The 24,780-nt window shown below is 45.2% G+C and overlaps 1 protein-coding gene across 7 annotated transcripts in view; it reads left to right on the forward strand.

The window, feature by feature from the left end:
* Positions 1-24,780, forward strand: part of LOC134346774 (dedicator of cytokinesis protein 9-like) — a 365,134-nt gene that overhangs the window by 192,885 nt on the left and 147,469 nt on the right. For all 7 annotated transcript variants that reach the window (XM_063048402.1, XM_063048406.1, XM_063048404.1 and 4 more), the window contains exons 4-8: positions 12,485-12,567; positions 14,529-14,598; positions 17,376-17,471; positions 20,321-20,455; positions 22,433-22,607. In XM_063048402.1, the coding sequence (XP_062904472.1) occupies positions 12,485-12,567; positions 14,529-14,598; positions 17,376-17,471; positions 20,321-20,455; positions 22,433-22,607 (559 nt within the window). The remainder of the gene's footprint in view (positions 1-12,484; positions 12,568-14,528; positions 14,599-17,375; positions 17,472-20,320; positions 20,456-22,432; positions 22,608-24,780) is intronic.

Here is a 24,780-nt window from a genome sequence, read left to right on the forward strand (position 1 = left end):
CTCCCAATTTCATTCTCCCCACGTTCCAGATTCGACGATTCACCTGTGCAACATACAGTGGCTAATTAACCAACCGAGCTGCACGTCTTTGGGGTGTGGGAGGAAACTGGAGCGCCCGGGGACAAACTCCACGCAGACAGCACCCGAGGTCAGGATTGAACCTGGATCTGTGGAGCTGTCGAAGAGCGACTCTACCAGTTACACCATTGTGCCTTTCTCCTGGTCAAATTACCTATTCGATGCTGCAAATGTTTACGGATTTCATCATTCAGTGGGAAATAACTATGTTGGTGGCTTTCATTAAAGGATCAGAAATTCTTGAAATGATTAGGTGCAGGAAAAAATAATTTCAGAAGTTAATTTCAGGGCTTTGATCTGGTACTGAAGTGTTGACAATAGATTTACTTGAGTTTTGTTGTCGTAACATGTTCGTGAAACTGGTTTGCTGCTCTGCGCAGAGAGGAGAGCTTGGAAAAGTCCACCTGTACATACCCATGTATACCTCATTGTATATAGTTCACGATTATTTGCACTATTGTTTTGTTTGCTTTTTGATTCTGTACAGCGAGAGCTCAGGGAAACCGGCATCAAATTCCCTGTATGTGTCCACATACTTGGCGATAATAAAGGATTCTGTCTCGCACTAAGTGCTAGAGGAACTTTGCGGTCAGGCAACATCTTAATAAATGGTTTATAGTTTGGGCTGAGACCTCTCCTCGAGACTGGAGGAAAGGGTCGTGGTTAGTGAGATGCTATTACAGCTCAGAGAATTCCGGTGCTGTCTGTGGGGAGTTTCTGTATTCTCCCCTTCAACCGCGTGGCTTCCCTCCAGATCCTCTGGTTTCTCCCCACAGTCCAAAGACACACCAGTTAGTAGTTGAATTGTCCTGTGATTGATGATGGCATCTGTCTGTCTCAAAGGACAATGGGAATATGATGTGCGCTCTGGGTCAAGCCTGGGCGGAAGGTGTGGAGATCCTGAGACGCCCATTCGTCAAGATCCCCCGCTTGGCCTCACAAAGTACAGTCCAAAGAAAAGCAAAGCAAACGTTTGCCACCAGCTTGGCTGCAGGAGCTGCTGGAAGGATGTTAGTGGCATCCAGCTACCCTAGGATCTCCACTCCGGATATGCTGTCTGGGTTTACTCCCGAGGCTGTCCACAAGGCAGTGGGGCTATTTACCCATAGCTGGGAATCCGGTTCACGGGCACCAGGGCGTGTCCGAGCGCCGGCGCGCCTCTGCGCTACGTGCGCAGACACCAGCCCTCCTCCCCGTCTTCTGTAGTCCAACCTGAGTCCGAAGGGTGTTCCGTTTCCCTGTGTCGCCAGTGAGGAGGCAGCACACGAGGCTTGCTGTTGGAGAGGCCCACTGCACTGCCTCACTAGACGCGTCACGACAACCTTTCGACACGCATCCTGTGATTAGGCTGGTCTTAAACTGGTGGGTTGCTGAGCGGTATGGCTGGTTGGGTCAAGGGCCTGCTGTGCTCTGTATCACGAAATAAAATCAGGTGGGGAAAGGGAGGATGTACAAGCTGGCAGGCGATGGGTGAAACCAGGTGAGGGAGAAGGAGGGTGGGTGGGGGGGGAAGGGGATGAAGTGAGAAACTGAGAGGTGATAGGTGGAAGAGTTAAAGGGCTGAAGAAGGAAGAATCTGATCGGAGAGGAGAGTGGACCATGGGAGAAGGGGCACTGGAGGGTGCTAATGGGCAGATGAGGAGAAGAGTAAAGGGCAAGAACAGAACCAGTATGGGAAATGGAAAAAAGAGAAGGGGGAGGAGGTGAAATTACCAGAAGTTAGAGAAATCGATGTTCAGTTTGGAGGTTACCCATTTGGAATATGAGTGGCTGCTTCTCCTGTGTATCCTTTCTGTTTTTGTTCGAGAACCTATTTCAATTTCCAAAGAGTTACTGAAGAAATTTTTCACTATCATCTTCTTGAACCTTAATATAAACACACCAGTTATTATGGTTTGGCTGATCAGTTTTGACTGGGAACATCCTGCAGATTCGAGAGCACTCGGGGTTAACGTGGGGAGTTGATGTATGATGTGGCAATGAATGTGAGAGCTTGAAATAATCTCCCCATTGATCTACAGTAGAACCTGCTGGACTTGAAAAGCATGTTCCAAAATAAAATCCTTGACCTGATCACAGAGCTTTGGAATTCTTTTGGAATTGCATAAATTTTTTAAATGACTCACTTCCGAATATTTAATACAGCAAGGCAGCTATAGAATTTATACTGTGTTCCTGCACCTCCCAGCTTCCAGCCCCAAGAAATTTCTAAGACCCTTGCAGTCTGCCAGTTCACCCTCTTTCATATTCAGAGTTTTGTGTTTTGGTGGCTATCACCCTGCCTTTGCAGCTCTCTGCCTGAACTCTCACTTCTGCAGTGTACTGCAAAATCCACCTCTGAGCCATCTCCATTATGGCTCAGTGTTAGCTTCGTAGTGATGCACCTATGAAGTCCTTGGGCTATTTCATGATGTTAAGATGCTCTATAAATGTGAGGTTATTGGGGAGGTATCACGGTCCACGGATGGGCTCAGATTCCAGCAGTTAACTTCCTTCAGTTAGTCCTGACGAAGGGTCTCGGCCTGAAACGTCGACTGTACCTCTTCCTATAGATGCTGCCTGGCCTGCTGCGTTCACCAGCAACTTTGATGTATGTTGCTTGAATTTCCAGCATCTGCAGAATTCCTGTTGTTCAGATTCCAGCAAGTTGGATAAGAAAAAACATCTGATTTTCCTTTCATGCAATTTCTTTGAGTCATAGAGAGACACAGTATGGAAACAAGACCCTCGGCCCATTAAATCCCTACCGACATTCATCCACTCATTTACCCTAAACCCACATTAATCCCATTTTTATTCTTCCCACGTTCCCATCCGAATCTCAGCCCCTGCCCCAGATTCCACACACAGGAGAACTCACAGCAGCCGATTAACCTATCAACCCTCTTGTCTTTGGGATGCGAGGGAAAACGAGAACACGCGGGGGAAATGCACACAGTCACAGGGAGAACATGCAAACTCCACACCAACAGCATTAAGGTCAGGATTGAAACTGGGCGCCTGGTCCTGTGAGGCAATTGTTGTACTCACTGTGCTGTCTTCCTGGAGGCTTCACTGAAGAAACTTAACTCTAGCCACCACCTTTATTCACCTGGAGATTTAGTTATAGAGTCATACAGCACAGAGATAAGCCCTTCAGACCAACTGGTCCATGCCAGCCAAATTTCCCATCTGAACTAGTTTGGCCTACATTCCTATAATACTTTCCTGTCCACGTGCCCTTTAAATGTTGTTAATGTACCTACCTCAAACACTTCTGGTAGCTCATTCCAAATACTGACCGTCATCTGGTTGAAAAAGTTACCACTTGGGTTTCTACTAAAACTCACCTCTCTCAAGAAAGGGAGTGGAGATAACCCAGGAAATTGTAGACCAGTGAGTCTTACTTCAGTGGTGGGCAAGTTGTTGGAGAAGATTCTGAGAAGCAGGACTTATGAGCATTTGGAGAGACATAATCTGATTAGTCAACATGGCTTTGTCAAGGGCAGGTTGTGCCTTATGAGCCTGATTGAATTCTTTGAGGATGTAACAAAATGCATTGATGAAGGGAGAGCAGTGGATGTAGTGTATATGGATTTCAGGAAGGCATTTGATAAGATTCCCCATGCAAGACTCATTCAGAAAGTAATGAGGAATGGGATCCAAGGAGACCTTGCTTTGAGGATCTGGAATTGGCTTGCCCACAGAAGGCAAAGGGTGGTTATCGATGGTTCGTATTCTGCGTGGTGGTCGGTGACCAGTGGTGTTCCACAGGGATCTGTTCTGGGACCCCTCCTCTTTGTGGCTTTTATAAATGACCTGGATGAAGAAGTGAAAAGGTGTGTTAGTAAGTTTGCTGATGACACAAAATTTGAGGGTGTTGCAGATAGTCTGGAGGGTTGTCAGAGGTTACAGCAGGATATTGATAGGATGCAGAACTGGGCTGAGAAGTGGCAGATGGAATTCAACGCAGGTAAGTGTGAAGTGGTTCATTTTGGTAGGTCAAATTTGAAGACAGAATATAATATTAATGGTAAGACTCTTGGCAGTGTGGAGGATCAGAGAGATCTTGGGGTCCCTGTCCATGGGGCACTTAAAGTTGCTGCGCAGGTTGACAGTGTTGTTGAGAAGGCATATGGTGTGTTGGCATTCATCAACTGTGGGATTGAGATCAAGAGCCGTGAGGTATTGTTACAGCTATATAAGACCTTGGTCAGACCCCACTTGGAGTACTGTGCGCAGTTCTGGTCACCTCAGTATAGGAAGGATGTGGATACTATGGAGAGAGTGCAGAGGACATTTACAAGGGTGTTGCCTGGACTGGAGGGCATACCTTATGAGAATACGTTGAGTGAACTTTTCTTTTTCTCCTTGGAGTGACGGAGGGTGAGAGATGACCTGATAGAGGTGTATAAGATAATGAGGGGCACTGATCATGTGGATAGCCAGAGGCTTTTTCCCAGAACTGAAATGGCTAACAGGAAGGGGCGTAGTTTTTAGGTGCTTGGAAGTAGGTACGAGGGGGATGTCAGGGGTAAGTTTTTCATGCAGAGAATGGTGGGTGTGTGGAATGCGCTGCCAGCAATCCATACGATAGGGTCATTTAAGAAACTCTAACATAGGTACATGGAGCTTAGAAAAATAGAGGGCTATGCGGTAGGGTAATTCTAGGCAGAGTAAGGTACACTGTCGGCCCATCGTTGAGGGGCGAAAGGCCTATAATGTGCTGTTGGTTTCTGTGTTCTATCTTCTCTCCTTAAACCTATGACCTCTGGTTCTTGTTGGGTGGCCGGGTAAAGATATGTCTCTACCTAAGGAGGTGTAAGGCGCTCCTTCCCACCGCTAGCCTGCAGGTTACCCTTGGGCAAGGTGTAGCATCTGCTTAGCCCCCCAATCAGGGTCACGTGAAGCCATGGGAGACGGTGGTGGATGGTCGTATGAGCAACTGGTGCATATCACAAGTCCTGGTTATGCGACCACTGACACCAGGCAGACAATCTCTGATAATGGCTGGGGTCACCCATCTTGTAAAGACACTGCCCAGTAGAAGGCAATGGCAAACCACTTCTGTGGAAAAATTTGCCAGGAACAATCATGGTTGTGGAAAAATCATGATTGCCTACATCATATGACACGGCACATAACAAATTAGTTCTTAATTCCCCAACCCTGGGAAAAACAGTTCGTTCTATCCCTGCCTCTTATGTATCAGCATCAGGTTTAATATCACCAACATGTTGTATTGGCAGCAGCGGTACATTGCAATACATAGGAATAAAGACAGTAAATTAAAGGAAATATATAGATTTATATTAGTTAAATTAAATAAGCAGTGCAAATATAAAAATAAAAAAGTAGTGAGGTAATGTTCACGGGTTCAATGTCCTTTCAGAAATCGGATGGCAAAGAGGAAGAAGCTGTACCTGAATTGTTGAGTGTGTGCCTTCAGGCTCCTGTACCTCCTTCCTGATGGTAGCAATGAGTAATGACCCCTTGGTAATGGGGGTCCTTAGTGGTGGATACTGCCTTTTTTTTTGAGGCATTTTTCCTTGAAGATGCCCTGGATACGACGGAGACTAGTGGCCATGATGGCACTGACTAAGTTTACAGCTCTCTGCAGCTTAGATCCTGTGCAATAGGCAGACGGTGATGCAGCCAGTTAGAATGCTGTCCATAGTATATCTGTAGAAACCTTTGAGAGTCTTTGGTGACGTACCGTCTCCTCAAACTCAGAATGAAATATAGCCGCTGTCATTCCTTGTTTGTATCTACATTGATATGTTGGGCCCAGGATAAATCCTCAGAGATATTGACATGCAGGAATTTGAAATTGCTCATTCTTTCTGCTTCTGACCCCTCGAAGAGGACTGGTGTGTGTTCCCCTGATTCTGATTCTGAAGTGTCTCAAATAAATTGACAGAAGTGATGGGGGAAAAAAGTCTGACCCAAGCCACATGAGGGTATATTAGTGCAGTACTGCAAGTTAAGTTAGTAGGCAAGCATTCGGAAGCCAGAACGTTTGATCCAGAGACAAAAGTTCAAAATCCACCCCAGCAGCTGGAAAATGTTATACTGCACTAATAGAATAAATCTTGAATTAAAGGTCATTCCCAGCAATGGTGACCCTAAAGCTAATGGATTGTTGCAAAGGCCCATCTGGTGCTCAAGTATCCTTTCGCTCAGCCATCCTTTGCCTGGTAGTTCAGAGCAGACAGGACCGGCTTTGCCAGCAAAGCCCACTCCCACATGAAAAGCATTGGTCAAAGAAGTCAGGGGGCAGGGTGGGAGGGAGGCAGCGAGATTGAGACAGAGTTCAAGAGCCACAGATTGTGGCAGCTGAACATACTGAGAGAGAGAGAGAAGAAAACCTACCCAGATTCATTTGATAGTTGTCTGGCTGCCATTTTCTTTTCCTTCCTTTTGGGAGCAGTTTAATTCAACCATGTTGGCATGATCCCATATTGTGCCCAAGCAAACACCAATGTCGAGCTGTTGAATGGGAACTCAGTGTTTAAACATTAGATGTCAAAATATCATAGCATTGTGTTAAATTGTCTTTGATTGACAGTAAGGGCTGGTACTACTCCGGAGAATTTTGGTTGAAGAGGAGCAGTTACGTCATACTGTACTTGCTGTAGTTCTGGGGTAATTGGCAACAGATGCTGCAAGTGTTCAGAGTTCCTTGTTGGGGTCAAAGTACAGTAATCCTACGATGTGAACAATAAATCCAGCAGGTAATTCAGGAGAGAACTGTTTTCCTGTAGAGTGAGGAGAATGTGGAATCCTCTCCCACTGGGAGGAGTTGAGGTGGAGGATGGAGAAACTGGATAAACACAAGAGGAAGAGGGGTGGAAAGAGATGGTGTTCTGTTGTACGTTTAAAATTAAAGTCACTTCTAATTTTGTGAGAGACTACAGTCCAGTGGTCATGCCTTAGTTATGATGTCATTGCTTTGTAAACTAGGAAATTGGTTAAATATTGTTAGGTGAACTGAGGTATCGTGAAAAGCTTGGCTTGCATACTGTTCACATAGATGGATTCATCACAACAGTACACTGAAGTAGAACAAAATAAAATGATAACAGAATGCAGAATTAAGTGCAACAGCTACAGAGAAAGTGCTCTGCAGGTAGACAATAAGGCACAAAGCCATAACAAGGTAGATCATGAGGTCGAGAACCAGGGAACCATTTAGTAGTCTTACAGCAGTGGGGTAGAACCTGTCCTTCAGCCTGGCGATACGTACTTTCAGGTTTTTTGTATCTTCAACCTGATTGAGCAGGGGAAAGAGAGAGTGTCTTTAATTATGCTGGCTGCTTGATTATGGAGGCAGTGGGAAGAGTTAAAAGAGTCCATGGAGGAGAGGTTGGTTTGCCTGATGTATTGAGTGCTTATTCCTGTACTTCTGGAGTTGCTTGCCGAGATAACAATCTTTCTCCATTATTCTTCATGAACTCTGCAAATTACTTGGTCTTACTGAAGTAGATCGTTGTCATGTATAATTAATACCTTGGCTTAAACAGCTGCTTGAAATTTTCTGATTCAAATGCTCTAGAACATGATGGCTTATGGACGTTACTAACATGGCCAAGATTTATTGCCCATCTCTAAAAAGCCCTTGGGCCTGAACCACCACCTTGATCTGGTGCTTCTCTGTTGATGAAGGTGCTGCCCCGTTATGTTGGAGAGGGAGTTCCAGAAATTGGACCCACCAGTGATGTGGGGCCACTGATGTACTTCCACATTGGGATGGCCATTGACTTGCAGGTGGTAGTCCCCTGCACCTGCTGCCCTAGGTAACAGCTTTGGGAAATAATGTCAGTGTGGATGGGCAAATTACCACAGTGGATTTTGTAAATGGTACACACAGTGGGTGCTTGATGGCCAGCACAGACTTGGTGGGCTGAAGTGCCTTTTTCCTTACTGTACCTCTCTATGATCTGACTATGATAAATTTTCACTAATGCGCAGCATCAGGTGGCCCTTCACCACACAATACTTACACCCCTACAACAATGAAGCGGCGATCCTTATTGTCCTAGATGTACCTCAGTCCGCGGTGTTCTGCAGTCAAGCACAATATCCAAGCGGTTGTACTTGTGTTAGCATTAGTAGATTGTAGTTTGGACTTACAGTATCTTCGAGTTATACAACACAGAAACAGGCCCTTCAGCCCAATTTGTCCATGCCAACCAAGAGGCCGACTGAAGCTGGCCCCCAACTACTCTGCATTTGGCCCATATCCCGATGAACTTTTCCTATTCACGAACCTGTCTGTGTCTTTTGAGCCTTGTAGCTGTAGCCGCCTTTGCCACTTCGAAAGCAGTATGGAAATTTGTCCTTCAGATCCCCTTTAAATCAGATGTGAGCACACTCTTAACCAAATAGATGCACGCGCACACATGTGGAAATAAATGTCTTCATCTGGATGACTAACATTTTATTAACCATCCGACCTAAAGTAATAGACTTTTAAAGAACGCTGCCTGAACTGCAGTGCAGTTTGTAAATGGTACCTTGAGTGCTTGATGGCCAGCAAGGTTTCTGTGAATCATCAAGCACATGTTACCTTCTTCCACCATCCCAGTATTGGGGTGGCACAGTAGTGTAATGGTTAGCACAACGCTTTACAGTACCAGGGACCCAGGTTCAATTCCTGCCACTGTCTGTAAGGAGTTTGTATGTTCTCCCTGTGATCGTGTGGGTTTTCTCCGGGTGCTCCGGTTTCCTCCCACAGTCCAACGACGTACCAGTTGCTGGGTTAATTGTTCATTGTAAATTGTTCTATAATTAGGCTCGGGCTAGGGTTAGATTAGGAGTTACTGGTCAGTGCAGCTTGAAGGGCTGTATCTCAATAAATAATAAACACACAGGCAGCAACGGCTTTCAGCTTCCCAGGAACTGAAAATTCATATCCAGAACATTGCATTGAGAATTACGCACGCGCATTAAAACAATAAACCTTTTTGCAATGCTTTTGCTTCTTCATTTGGGTTTGGGAAGTCAGGAGCTGTTTGACATTGAGCTGATGAATAGATACGGGAAGGCAGGTTGCTGTCTTTGAGGTAAGAGTATCACAATGATGGACATGTCAGGGAACCAACAGTGGGAATGTGGGCCTTTTAGTGGTTGAAGGGCCCACCCTAAAATCCCCAAGGATGTGGACAAGCATAGTTCACAGCCGATGTGCATCAGTTCATTCCACCTACCTTCATTTTCACTCAGGCCCACTTCAGATCTATACTGATCCCCTGCTTGGCTGGATGGTGGAAAGCTTCAGCATTCTGGTGTGTTAACAGCACGTTAGTCTTGACTTCACAGAGCTTTAAATTCAACCACTTGTATCGTTCAGTCAATGATATTAAACATCTTTAAATGTATTGCTACCACAAACTGTGGTTACTGACTTACCACAGAGGATATCTGGACCAGGATCAAAGGTTGCTGTTTGGGTGGCTTCCTGTTATTTACTGAGCCTTTTTGAGGTGAACAGCAACTTTCTCCAGCAGGATCCTTCCCTCACTGCCCCCTGTATTTGCTGTGGAAATCAGTCAGTCAGTCCACAGGCATTTCCAAGTTTGGATCTGGCAGGTGGAGACACTTTTTGGACTGTGGTTTATTGCACTAATTGGATGCACTGTACAGGCTCTGAAAGAGAGATTTGCATTTCTGAGCCTGCCTTGCCAGAACCTCGCAAAGTGTGCTGTAACCACATGCTCTTGGAAAGTAGGAAGTGCAGAAGCCAATCCGTGCAGGGCAAGGTCTCAAAATGAGTACGTGTTCAGGATAAGACCATCTGTTTCAGAACTGTCCATTCTAACTCAAACCTTAATGTCCATCAAGAGTCGACTCTTGGCCCTACTCTGGACATATTCCTTTTTCTGTTAGAGTCATAGAGTTAGACAGCACAGGAAAAGGCCCTTGAGCCTATGTGTGTCCATGCTGACCCAGATGAATAATCCCATTACCCAACATTTGACCCATTCCTATAATTACTTACCACATCTTAAATGTCTCCAATGTGCCTGCCTCAACCACTTCCTCTGGCAGCTTTAAATGTATTGCATATTAATTGCATATTAAATGTATTGCATTTAAATGTGTTCCATATCCTTATCTCTGGCTATGTAAAAGTTGCCCCTTGGGTTCTGACTAAACCTTTCACTTCTAACCTTACAAGTGTTAGAATATTAACCTTGTTTTCAATTCCCTAACCTTGAACAAAATGATTGCTTATCTTATTTATGCTTACGATTTTAAATACCTCTATGAGGTCATCCTTCATCCTTCAGCCTCCTACGGAATTCCTCCCAAGGAATATAGCCCCAACCTGTCGAGCATCTCCCTATAATTTATTCCCTCAAGTCCTGGCAGAATCCTTGTAAATCTTTTTTTTCATTCTTTCTATTTTAATCACACCCTTCCTAAACAGGGTGACCAAAACTGAACACAGTATTCCCAGGTGCAGCCTTGCCAATGCCTTGCAAATGACTGTATAATCTTCTGACTTCTGTATTCAGTGCCCCATTGATGAACACAAGCATGCCGAAAGCCTTCTTCATTGCTCTATCTACCTATAACCATTTTAAGGGAGCAATGTACCTGTTCTTCAACAGTACCCAGGGCCCTTCTGTTCAGTGTATAAGTCTTACCTGTCTTGGATGGAAGAAAGCACGTGGATGAAGGGAAAATGAAGGGGTATGAGAGAGGGAAGGATTAGATTGATCTTAGAGTAGGTTAAAAGGTCAGCACGTTGTGGGCCACAGGGCCGATACGGTGTAGTACTGTTCTGTGCTCTTTGATTTATCTTTTCAAAATGTAAACACTTTGCACTTAACTGAATTAAATTCCATTTGCCATTCCTCAGCCTATCTACCCAGTTGATCAAAATCCCACGGTAATTCTGGATTGTTCTCTCCATTCTCAACAATGCCAGCTATTTTGTTGTCACCTGCAAACCCATTAATCTCGTATGTTCTAATCCAAATTGTTGATATGGATGATCAGTGACAGTGGTCCCACATCTGTGCCCTGGCACATACCACTAGACATAGACCTCCACTCTGAGAACTATCTGTCAATCATCACTCTCTGTTAACTACCATCCAGACAGTTCTTTGAAATAGTAATGCAGGATTTTTTTTCCCAGAGCAGAGAGCCATTGGTCTAAGGTCTCAGCCTAAAGACAGCATTTCCATTGGTGCAACACTCTCTCAGTATTAACCTCAAAAGTTTGCGTGAAATGATACTGGAATTCAGAACCTGAGACACTCCACTGAACCACACTAATGAATTGACATTTCAAGCGTGGAACCAAAGTGGTTGTATTCCTGGTCTGCTGGTCTGCAGACTTGTTCCCATCCCAGTGAACCTGAACTTCTGATGCCTTTATATAACCTGTAAGTGGTAAACGCTTGGGGGCCATGCGGTATTATTCCGTAGGCTCATTTCTTGAGATGAGTCACCGCAAGGAGTTTAAATTGACATAATTAAATAAATCAGGAATAAAAAGCAAATGTCGGGAAACATCAGCAAAAGAAAATGAAAACCATAGTTTAGTAAAACCCGTCTGGTTCACTTTGAAACGTGGAGTCACAGAATAGTGCAAGAGAGAAACAGGCCCTTCGGCCCATCTAATCTACGCTGATCCTATCTACACTAGTCCCATTTGCTCACATTTGGTCCACATCCCTCTAACTGTTCCTGTCCATGTACTTGCGGCAGTGCTGTCTATGTAAATGTACTCTGGTGGAGAAGTCTTTTCCTGTTGAAGACTGGGCTATGTCCACCATTTTCTGTTGCCTTTGGTCCACGACCATCCCTCCACTCTCAGCATGTTCATGTGCCTATCTAAGAGTCTTTCAAATGTCTATAGCATGTCTAGCACCCATTCCACACCCCAACCTGTCTCTGTGTGAAAACAAAACATGGCCTACACATCTGCTTTGATCGATTTCTTTCTTTCTCTCTCTCTCTCTCTCTGTCACTCACTCACTCACTCACTCACTTGCTCACTCGCTCCCACTCTCTCCCACTCCCACTCACTCACTCACTGTATATGCATGTCCTCTGATATTAAACATTATTTCGCTGGGGTGAAAATACTGGCTGATTACCTTATCGATCACCTTTTATCAGGTCTCCTCTCAGGTTCTGCCATGCTAGAGAAAACAACCCAATTTTGCCAAATCTCTCCTATGTGGCCCATGCTCTCCATTGCAGGCAGCAACCTGGTAAACCCGTTCTGCACCCTCTCCAAAGCCTTCGCATCCTTACTGTGATGCTCCTGAACAAGTTCCATGCTTGTTGAAGTACGTGGTTTAAGAAGAGGGGTAAACTGGGTGGCTGTGGTGGAAGGATGGGAATAGGGCTGAATGGTCTGTAAGTACCGTGCAATGCTCACCATTACTTTCCTCTTTCCTTGCAGTGTATCAAGACCTACGACTCTGACTGGCATCTCATACACTACAGATATGAGGACTACTCAGGGGACTTCAGGAAGCTGCCAAAGTGAGTGGGTTGTTTTCTTCCTGATGCACTGCCTCTCCTGTGAAGTGAAACCTTTCCAGTCGAAAAGTAATTTCCTGTCTTCAGAGCTGCAACTAGTGGTTGTAACAAGTTTATCACCCTAGTGCCTTGTCGATTTTGTGGATGCATAGTTCCCGAACACCGATGGGGTGGGGGGGGGTGTAATTTTTGGGATAATGTGTCATTGAAAGTTGGGGCAGCATCCAGGCTGGAGTCAGTGCTGCACCCAGGTGTTCCCTCGGCAAAGGACAAGCCATAGCGTGTTTGACCATTCACGGAGTCAGGATCTTGGACTATACCTATTTTTTATGTGACTGTATTTTACTGATATCTTATGTGTGTGATATATGTCTTGTGCTGTGTATGACTGTTGGTACTGTCTTTTGCATCTTGACCGTGGAGTAATGCTTTTCTTTGGGTTGTATTTATGGATATCCGTGTATGGCTGAATGACAATTAAACCTACAGGATGGCAACCACCATCTCATTGATTAGCAGAGCAAATGCAATTCTGTTTCAATTTCATGTGTGTTACTATTACACTGAATTATTGAAGAACGAATGCCGTTAATTTGCAGAGTTTTGTTCAATATTCCCATATCTGGCGCTGAATGTGACCGTTTTTAGCTGTCTGTAGCTTTTACACTTCATTCTGCATTGTTATTGATTTACCTTGTTCTATCTCAATGCTCTGTTTAATGATTCGATCTGTGTGAACGGTATGCAAGATAAATTTTTTCACTCTATCTCGGTAGATGGGAAAATAATAAATCAAATCCAATTCCAGTTCTTGGTATTGTCGTCCATTTCCATTCCTATGTCACCTAATCCACTGCTGAAACCTTCCTCTGCACTTCTGGCACCTCCAGGTACAGCTCTTCTTGAGCTATCTTTGTTGCCCTTCTTTCTCTTTATCTGTGCTTCTTCTCATCTGAAACCCAGCTGCCATTGTTCCCCTTGTCTCACTGATCCTGCCTTGACTTCCATTTATGTATCGTACTGAATTAAAAAATCAGTCCCAGACACAGTCCTGAATCAGTGACTCTGTTTCTCTCTCCTAATGCCTCCTGACCTGCTCACAACAGCAATTTCTGCTTTCATTTCTGATTTCCTCGGACCTGACAGTTTGAAGTTCCAGAGTCTTGGCCTCAGTGCTTCAAACTTTTCATGGTGTTTTGGTGCTGTATCTTTCTCTGGTTTTAAACGCGGTTGACTCTTTGCATATCCTGAATTTAATTTCCCCTACTGGCAACAGTTCCATCAGCTGCCTGGGCTCCAAGTTCTATAATCCACTTTGCCTGCCTTGTTAAGCCATTCCTTAAAACCAGGCTTCTGGCCACTCATCCCAGTCTGGTGTCACGTATTTATTTTGTTCTAATGCTTCCTTGCAACACCTTTTGGATATTCCACGATGTTAGTGATACTAGATGATTCCTTATTAACTAGTTTGTGGGAACCATCAGACCATAAGACATGGGAGCAGAATTAGGCCATTCAGCCCATTGAGTCTGCTCTGCCATTCCATCATGGCTGATCCCGGATCCCACTCAACCCCATACACCTCCCTTCTCGCCATATCCTTTGATGCCCTGACTGATCAGGAAATGATCAACTTATGCCTTAAATATATGCACGGACTTAGCCTCCACCGCAGTCTATGGCAGAGCATTCCACAGATTCACCACTCTCTGGCTAAAAAAAGAAATCCTCCTTACCTTTGTTGTAAAGGGTCACCCCTCAATTCCATTTTTTTTTGCATATTTGTGGTCTTGTTCTGCACATTGCCTTAAGAATGCTGTTTTGGTTACCAAGCACCTGCAATGACACCCCATCATGAAAGGTGCTATAGAAATGCAGTTTCTTTCAGGCAGTGGCTACTTTATGTTTCAGACTGGGTCTGAGTCTTTGACGAAAACTTTGTGTTTTTTTTTCTCTCTTGACAGCAAAGCTCCAAAGCCAGAGAAGCTTCCCGTCCACGTGTTTGAAGTTGATGAGGATGTTGACAAAGATGAGGTGATTATCACTGTCTCTCTGATGTGAATTGGGTTGGGAGCCTACGCTTCCCGTTATTCCTAAAGCTCTGCTTAGTTTCAGTGAGTAGCTGTGTCCTAGCTGTTCAGTCACTTGTTTCTGGAAGTGAGGAAATGTACTTTGGTTAAGGTCCTGACCATTTGTGCTGAGGTGGGACTTATACCTTGAGTGCATGTACTTGGGATAGGACTTCTGCCTTGTGGGCATGGATTTGGGGTTAAGGTCCTGGCCATTGGTGCCGAGATGGGACTTCTGTGTTGTGGGCATACATGTTCCATCACCAGTACACTCTGCGTGCTGCGGGAATAGAGGGTTACTGACATCGGGAGGCTGAGTGGACGGGTTTGATGATCAGCCATGACCTTACTGAATAACAAAGTTGGAGGAGAGACCTTCTCCCTTGCCTTGTGTCCTTTCATTCAGCAGAAACGATAGGTAGCAAGCTTGCTCACTTGGGGCCAGTCCTCACTGGAGTCACCTATCATAGATGTTCTTTCCTTCACCATCCAGCCCCACCCAAGTTGGAGTATATGATCAGATGGGCAAGTGGTCTAGAGTCTAAAAAATTAGCATGATATTGGCACGATATAACCCCTAGTGTCCACGAATCATTCCTTGAATCTGTGCTCCCAACAGGATTAAAGTTGAGCTTTCGAGTGCAGGGGGCTGTGGAATGGAACTGAGTAGCTCTCCATCAGAGGGCCAATGAACTGAATATCTCTCCAGAGCTGTAAGATTCTCTGATTATGTTGTGGAAGTCAAAAAAGAGAAGAGATAAAATGATAAAAGTTTAGCTTTATTTGTCGTGTGCAACGAAACAGAGTGAAAGGTGTTTTTTTGCATCGAATCAAATCAGTGAGGATTGCGCTGAGCTGCCTGCAAGTGTTGCCATGTTTTCCGCACCAACGTAGCAAGCCCACAACTCAGTAACTCTAAACCTACGCCTTTGGAACGTGGGGGGAAACTGGGGCGCCCAGAGAAAATCCATGCAGTCACGGGGAGAGCGTACAGACCGCGGCGGGAATTGAACCCCGGTCTTGCTGCTGGTGCCGTGAAGCATTATGCTAACCACTACACTACCGTGCCACTATGCTCTGGCGTTGTAGAGCAAAACATCAGAGATCCAGGATCTCCTGCGCAAGTCCATGCCGATGACGGTTTCCACACGGCTAGTCCCAGTTTCCCGCGTTTGGCCTGTACCCCTCTAAGCCCCGTCCCTTGCTGTACCTATTGTGCTGTTGGATGCGGTTGTGCTACTGCAGCGGAGCAAAACCTTGGGATTAACTGTTAGATCCTCAGACATCTACGGAAAGCCCAAGATAAATGACTCTCATAAATTCCCACTTAATTCCATACGGTTTTGGATCCCATATTGCAGAATATAAATCAGTTAAGGAAATTTCTTAAGCGGTCAGCCCTTGGCTGTGTACTTGATTTATTTATTGAGATACAGTGTGGAATAGGCCCCTCTGTCCCTTTGAGCCACACAGTAACCCCCGATTTAACCCGAGCCTAATCATGGGACAATTTACAATGACCTGTTAACCTACCAATGAGTGCAGCTTTGGACTGTGGGAGGAAACCGGAGCGTCCGGAGGAAACTCCTTACAGACGGTGGCAGGAATTGAACCCAGGTCACTGGTACTGTAAAGCATTGTGCTGACCACTGCGCTACCGTGCCAATGTTTAGTTCTGTTTGAGTTTTGCCTCCTGTATTCGGTGCAATCCACTCAATACGTTTTGTGATTTGAACACTTAGAATTGACAGTGCTTTTAAGTCCTTGCCAGTCGTTTCACAAGTATGTTTTGAATCAAACGTGTCCATTTATATATATCAGGACACAGACATGGGCGCCCCAGTGGCGTAGAGGTTAGGGCAACACCGTTACCGTTACAGCTCAGGGCATCTAGAGTCCGGAGCTCAGTTCCAAAACGTCATCTGTAAGGAGTCTGTACATCCTCCCCATGGGATGTGTGGGTTTTCTCCCCGTGTTCTGGTTTCCTCCCACAGTCCAAAGACCTACAGGTTAGGAGGTTAATTGGTGAATGTAAATGGTCCTGTGATTAGGGCTAGGGTTAAATGGAGGGGGTTGCTGGGCAGCCTAACTTGAAGGGACGGAAGAGCCTATTCTGTGCTGTATTGCAATAAATAAATAGATAGATAGACAAATATTTAAATAAGTAAATACGCAATGGTAATTATTCAAGTTCCTGGTGAGACCACACACCAACGAGACCACTGAGAGTAGCTCTGGGCACCACTCCTTGGCAGGGATATATCGGCAATTCAGTGTCGATTCATGGAATGATTACTGGACACGCAGGGTCACATCACATCAAGGTCATAAGGACTAATTTTTCGACTCTACCACACCACCCAAGACCCATCTTCTCCATGATGGGCCGAGATGGCTTTCTCCTCCAATAACAGCCTTAACTTGGGTTTAAAAGGGTGAGGGTGACTGGAGTAATGGGGCAGTAACCGTGGTGGATCTAGCAGTGACTGCTTAGTGGTTTTAGGATAAGGCAGGTGGGGGTGAACTTCATATCTCAGTAGCTCCAACTTTTCATGTTGTATCTGAGTGAGATTCATTGTTTGATTGTGAAGATTGTCTTCTGGCATGAGGCTAACAGCTGGATTTACAGGAGTTTTGAATGTAGTGTTTCATTCATTCTACTGACAAGGAACTTGCCTTAGATCTTAAGTATGTGAAATGATTGTGAATGGGTACTGATGGAGTTGCTTCTTCGTGATACAGGATACGGCATCCCTTGGATCACAGAAGGGAGGGATTACAAAACAAGGATGGCTGCACAAGGGCAATATGAACAGTGCAATCAGTGTGACCATGCGGGTAAGATTCAAAAATTTAGGATTGTTTAATATCAATACCTGTATACAAGTAAAAAGGAGAACAAAATAATTGTCACTCTGGCTCCGATGCAGCCCAAAGAAAATCACAAAATAAGATAAGTGTCCAATAATAATAAAAAAAACAATAAATATATGTAAATATATGAGATAGATTGATTGTATGTCCATAACCAATTTCCTCTGGGATCAATAAAGTATGACTATGACTATGAAGTGACACTAGGCACAGGAGTATCTGTACATTTTAGCTTTCTAAGTTATAATGGACCTTTCACATGGTTCTGGATTTGACCTTGGCAAGCAGCATTAAATAAATCAGCTGAGTAGCTTCATGGAAATATTGACTAGCTGGTAACTACTGTATGTAGGTTTTGCAAGAATTTCTATTCTAGTGCAATTTTTGATAACTTGTTTTCCTGTGAGTGTTGTTTCTCTAATGCCGTGTGGCCGTGATGCTGCCGCGAGCAAGTTTTTCATTGCACCTGTGTACGTATGCAGTTGTGCAGATGACGGTAAGCTCGACACGAGTTGGGGAGTAGCGTTCTGATACTTCCCCTGTGACTGGTTGTCATCACTTCAGCTTACTGTGCAGGTGCTGGCTGTTTCATTCCCCACACCACGTCAGTCAGGCTGCATTATCTGTAGAATGATTCTGGACAGGTTGATGCTGCGTCAGTGAATGTCTCTTTCACTGTACAGCATTGGGTGGTTGTGGAGATGCAACATCCTCTCCAGATCAATCACATCAAAACCCCACACCTTCTTTGGGTTGGAATCCTCCATAACAGCATCCTGTCAGAGTCCTGATGCAGGGTTTTGGCCCAAAATGTCGACAGTTTCGTTCCTTTCACTGATTCCGCTTGACCCACTGAGTTCCTCCAGCAAATTGCTTGTTGCTCCAGATTCCAGCATATAAAATTCCGTACATCTCCCTTAGCATTTTCCATGTTTAAATCAAGTCCTCTCTCACTCTTCTCCACTGCAGCAGATGCAAGCTGAGCCTATACAGCTTTTCCTCAAAAGACAACTGACTCAGTCCAGTTATCAGATGAGTGAAATTTCTCTGAACTGCTTCCAGTGCATTCTTGGATGAACTAATGACAAAATGTTACCTTTCTCAGTTATTGCTGCCAGAGTAACCTCTCTCAAATTATACACACAGCTCTACACTTAATGCAATCTGCAGTCTCGCATCATTTCAGTGATGAGCTTCATCTTTCCTGCCAAAGTGTCCAGCTCCCTCCTTCCTACATTTATCATTCATTTGCCACATCTTTGCCCATTCACTCAAAGTATCAAAATCTCCTTGTTGCTTCCTCATGTACTCGTCACGGCCAGTTGGGGCTGAGAGGGAAAATGGATCAGCCATGATGAAATGGCGGAGCAGACTCGTAGGGCTGGGTGGCCTAATTCTGCTCCTTCAGTATGTCTTGTGGTCTTCGTTCTCCTGCAGAACAGGGCTGGATTAAATAGTGGAATGTGATTGTGGGGAGAAGGGAATGAAGAGAGGGGGGATAGATGAGTGGGGAGTGGAATAGTGAGAAGGCTATTAGAGAGGTGTGAGGTGATCGGTGGGGGGAGTGTGCATTGAGTGGTGCAGAGGGAGGTTTGGAATAGTTTGAGTGTGGTGAGGTGGAATGGACTGGACTGTGGGATGGGGTGGAGTAGTGTACTCCGTCTGAGACAATGACCAACTCCCTTGGCCGTGGGATTCGGTCAGGATTGGAGGTGCTGACCTGCATTGTTAATGAGGGGTGAGACAAAGCATTTAAACTTGGCTGGCTGCTGCGTCAGTACACGGTTGCAGGACTTGTGTGCTTCTTGGGTACCTCTCTCTGAGTCAGGTGCTGCACTTCAGAATGCCATTTTCCTCAAGCACGCCCACTACTTTATTCTGCCCAGTCTGATGACACAGCACCATAAAATACAGGAATAGAATGAGGCCATTCAGCCAAGGTTACTTCTTTCCAACCCATTCTCCCAACTCTAACCCTTACCCCCTTATAAATCAAGAACGCATCAAGATCTGCCTTAAGTATACCCAACGACTTGGCCCCCACAGCCATAGGTGGCAACAAGTTCCACCAATTCACCACCCTCCGGCTGATGAAATTCCTCCTCGTCTCTGTTCTAGAGGGCGTCCCTTTACTTTGATTGAGACCTCCAATTCTAGACTCTCCTACTAATGCTCTCCACATCCACTCTATCCAGCCTTTTCAGTATCCATCGAGTTTCCCTGAAGTTCCTCCACATTCACCTGAACCCCATTGGGTTCGGGCCCAGAGACATCAAACTCTCCTCTCATTGCTGGGTTTGTCTTTGGGAACCGTTCCCTTCAGTGTTCGGGTCCCTGGATGGAAAAGAAACTTGTGACACCTCAGGGTGTCCCAACACTCTTTACAGCCAGTGAGGCATCTTAGTCAGGTGGCCGGTTTGATGGTAAAAATGACAGCCAGTTCGTGCAGAGCAAGCTCCCACAAGCAGCTTTGTGAGAATGAGCAGATAGTCTGTGTTTGAGTGCACATTGTTGGCTGTGGGATTATTACTGGCCAGTGGCCATCTTGAACAGTACAGTGGGAGCCTGTGCCCACATGAGAGGACAGGGGTAAAGATCCCTCGCGGTGTGGCTCCCTCCACTGCCCTCGACATACTTGCCAAGGTTTTAATATTCTGGTTTCTGAAGTTTACCTTGAACCCACAATCTTCATAATCAGAGTTCAACCCCCTGAGAAAATGCCATGTCCATTAATTTTCACTGGTAAGCAGTAAGTTCTGAACACAACACAAATGTTTGTCCTTCACTCTCTGGCTCTGCTTCTGTCTCCTCAGTCATTCAAGAGGCGATTCTTCCACCTGACCCAGCTCAGTGATGGCTCCTACATTCTCAATTTCTACAAAGATGAGAAAATCTCCAAAGAACCAAAGGGCTCGATCTTCCTGGATTCGTGCATGGGCGTGGTGCAGGTAGGAGAGCACGTGTTCTAACGGAGGCGTTGCTACTGCTTTTAGTGAGGGTCACGACCGTAATGAGCCCCCTACCTGGAGATGGTGAAACCCATGTAATTATCAGCAGGTTTCCTGTTTACTGCCTCGAACGACAGGAGAAAGCAGAACGCAACAGTGCGACTCTTGTGTCTGCTCAGAATGCTTGCCAATTTTAAATGGCCAGCACAGAGATTTTATATAAGTTGCACTGTAAATACAGTAGACGGAACTTTCCAAACTGGAGCCTGTAGTTTTGTGGGGAAGTGCTGGTCTAGTGCGATCTGAGAGAAGGGTTTACTTTTTTTCTCCATTATTTGTAAAATCACTTGTATATTGATCACACAAATAACTACTTGTAGATACAAAAGCCTGAAAGCATGTCCCACCAGGCTCAAGGACAGCTCCTGTGCTGCTGATGTAAGACGATTGAATGGTTCTCTAGTACTCTAATGGACTTTTTACCTCACTATCAGCCTTGTTCTGACCTTGCGCCTTCTTGTCTACCTGCACTACAATTTATCTGTAACTGTTACTCTTTATTCCTTATTACCTTGTTCTACCTCGATGCACTGTATAATGAATTGATCTATATGAACGGTATAGAAGACAAATTTTTCACTGTATCTTAGTACTGGTGACAGTAATTAAAATGTTATATTGATTGCAAGAATGCATGTTCTCATCCACATAGTGGATAATGCTAAAAAGTCCTACAATAGTCACTTTTTGGTTATCGTTTTTTGTTTGTCCTCTTTGTTCTGCTTCTTCCTGTCCCCCTTCCCTCCATTCCCAATCCCTACAGCTGCTTCCACTTCATCACCCTCCACAAAGCTACCTGGGACTCCTCCATTATCTTGCTCAAGTATGTTGACCCAAACCCCCCCAGCCCAGTCACTGGCTCCTTCCCTCTGGCCAATGTCAAAATTTGTACCTCATGACAAGATCAAGCTCGTCATTGTATTTGGTTCTAGGATGTGAATTGAACCTCAAGTGTGTCCCTGTTGCTTCCATTCCCTTCACTTTACCTGATCTGTTATTGTCCCAGCTCTTTGTTATTTATCGAACTGGGGCGTCTTTGGCAAAGCCTGATTGTTCCTCGGAAGGCAGTGAGACAATCATGTGGTGGAGATGTTCCCTGGTGCTGTAGGAGCAGGAGTTCCAGGACTCAGATCCGGTAGTAATGATGGAATTGTGATGTACTTCTCAGGTGGAATGTTGCCCATCTTGGAACAGAACCTGCGCTGGAGGCGTTGCACTGTGCTTTCTGCCCTCGTCCTTCTCAGTGTTGTGGGTTGGGGCATGCTCTTGTGGTAGTCAGAACAAGTAACTGCAATGCATTTGAAAACGATGCACACTGCAGCCACTGTGTATTTATGGTGCAGGGAGTGAATGTTCAGGGTGGTGTAGGATGTCCGTTACGTGGGCTGATTTGTCCTGGAATTTGGCAAGCTTGTTGCTTGGGCGGCACTTGCTCGTGACACATGGAGAGTATGCCAGCACGATCCTGACGGTGCATGGACCATGCAGTGTCATGAGGGGAGGGGCTTGCTGCAAGGCACCAAGCCTTTGATCTACTCGTAGGGAACAGAAACACAGAAGTAGGCCCTTCAGCCCAACAGGTCTGTACCCACCCACCAGGATACTAGTCTGTTTGCCAGCATTTTGCCCAAAACCTGCTAAACCTTGCCATATCAGTGCTGGTATGTGTGGAAACACTTACGGGCTGCCCCAGCACATCCTTTGGTTGTGTTGGTTGTTAATGCAAACGATGCACTTTACTGTATGTTTCCATGTACATGTGACAAATAAAATAATGTGAATCTGAGCTTTATTCTCCCCCATGGATGCTGCCGGACTTGCTGAGCTCCTTCAGCATTTTGTGTGTGTTGCTCAGCTTATCACCTTGACGTTTTTCACTGCATTGAAGAATCAAGAAGCAGTCTTTCTGTTTTACAGAACAGCAGAATACGGAGATATGCCTTTGAACTGAAGATGCAAGACAAGAGCAGTTACCTGTTGGCGGCTGACAGTGACCTGGAAATGGAGGAGTGGATTGGGTCCCTGAATAAAATCCTCCAAAGTACTTTCGAGGCTGCTATGCAAGAGAGGAGGAATGGTGACTCTTTGGAGAGTGAGTTTGAATTCAGTCCTGTTTCCCTGATCTGACCGATTTCCTCGCTGTTGAACAGGTTAAGTCAGAATCTGATTTATTATTGTTGTCTTACAGTATATGAAATTTCTTACTTTGCTGCAGCAGCACAGTGTAAAGATATAAGATAGCTATAATTCATAAAATAAGTAAATAGTGTTTAAAAAAAGAACTAACAAGGTAGTGTTCATGGCTTCACACACAAAATGCTGGAGGAACTCAGCAGGCCAGGCAGCGTCTGTGGAAAAGAGTAAACAGTCAAATGTTTTGGGCCGAGACCCTGCTGAAGGGTCTTGGTCGGAAACGTGGACTGTTTACTCTTTTCCATAGAGGGTTATATCCTGAGTGTCACTAATGATGAGTACTGCCTTCTTGAGACACCACCTCTTGGAGGGTAGTGGCCTGGTGGAGCTGCCTGAGCTTCCAGCTCTCTGCAGGCCTTGTGACCCTGGTCATTGGAGCCGCTGTACCAGGCGCTGATGTAACCAGTCAGAAAGTGGGCAGACTTGGCCGGTAAAACTCTGCCAGTCTTCTGCTGCGTCACAGTGTGCTCACTTCATCCGTGGTGCTTGTTTGAAGAAAGAATGGCAAAGAGGTTTTTTCTTCTGAGATGCTGTAATGGGTGTGGTGGATGTATGTGTGTGTACCTATGTGTTATACAATTTTTGTTTGCCTGTGTTGGGGTGGGTGGGTGTGGGTGAGAACCAGTACTTCTCTATTTCCCTCACCATGACTGCCGAGCTGAACTCCAGAGCATAACCCTGGACCTGCTGGGTGAATTTACGGGCTGGAGTTGTAATTCCTGGAGGTGGAAAGCTAAGGAAGTGATTTAGTTGAAGACTGGAGAATGATGGCTGGATCCGACCAGCCCCTTCTCTCTGCCTCTCACAGGACGTGTGTGATGGCAGCTGCTCCTCACAGCTGTGTGGTCCCAACACGTGTCACAAACGGTGCACGAAAGCAGATCAGAGCTCCAGTGGCTGGACCACTCCCACTGTCAGGACAATACCCGTGGTCAAAGTCCTTCCCACTAATAACATTTAACAATAATTGGTAATTTGTTTTAAACCCGCATTCAAGTTAATTGAACACAGTTGTAAGGGAAAGAAAGCAGGCCACTTTCCTTCTCAGTGATGTGGTCAAACACATTTTGGAATTCAGATCAGGTTTATTAACCACTGCCATATGTCATACAGCAGTACAGAAGAAAACAAAAATTATTGTGTTACAAACAAAATATAAACTAGAGGCAAAGAGGAAAGTGTTCATTGCTGAACGAGATGTGACTGGAAGGCAGGGTGAGATGTATCTATGCTGTAATTTAGTATGTGACAGAAGCACAGATAGAACATAGAACAGAGAATAGTACAGCACAGTACAGGCCCTTTGGCCCACAATGTTGTGCCGACCCTTAACCCTACCTTCCATATAACCCCCCCCCCACCTTAAATTCCTCCATATACCTGTCTCGCAGTCTCTTAAATCTCACTACTGTATCTGCCTCCACCACTGACTCAGGCAGTGCATTCCACACACCAACCACTCTCTGAGGAAAAAACCTTCCTCTAATATCCCCCTTTAACTTCCCACCCCTTACCTTAAAGCCATGACCTCTTGTATTGAGCAGTGGTGCCCTGGAGAAGAGGCGCTGGCTGTCGACTCTATCTATTCCTCTTACTATCTTGTACACCTCTATCATGTCTCCTCTCATCCTCCTTCTCTCCAAAGAGTAAAGCCCTGGCTCCCTTAATCTCTGATCATAATGCATACTCTCCAAACCTGGCAGCATCCTGGTAAATCTCCTCTGTACCCTTTCCAAAGCTTCCACATCCTTCCTATAATGAGGCGACCAAGTACGGCCTAACCAGAGTTACATTGGTTGGGAGGGATCACGATCTAGAGTCCTGCCCTCACTGAAGTCTGTGTAGCTGCCTCCAACACTCCAAAGCTCTATCTTGTTTATCGAGGAAACATGAGAGGTGTTGGTTCTTTGTGAGAGAGTGTATTGGCTCGGGGACACCGTGAAGGTATTGGTTTGGTAATGCAGTGTGCTTCCTACCTTACACAGTGAATGTAATGACAAACAAGTTCTGATTGGTGTGTACCTCTTGTATACATTTTCATGAATAAGATTTATTTTTGAAATTCAAAGTAA

This window comes from Mobula hypostoma, chromosome 5 (assembly GCF_963921235.1).
Source record: "Mobula hypostoma chromosome 5, sMobHyp1.1, whole genome shotgun sequence".
Classification (NCBI taxonomy): Eukaryota; Metazoa; Chordata; class Chondrichthyes; order Myliobatiformes; family Myliobatidae; genus Mobula; species Mobula hypostoma.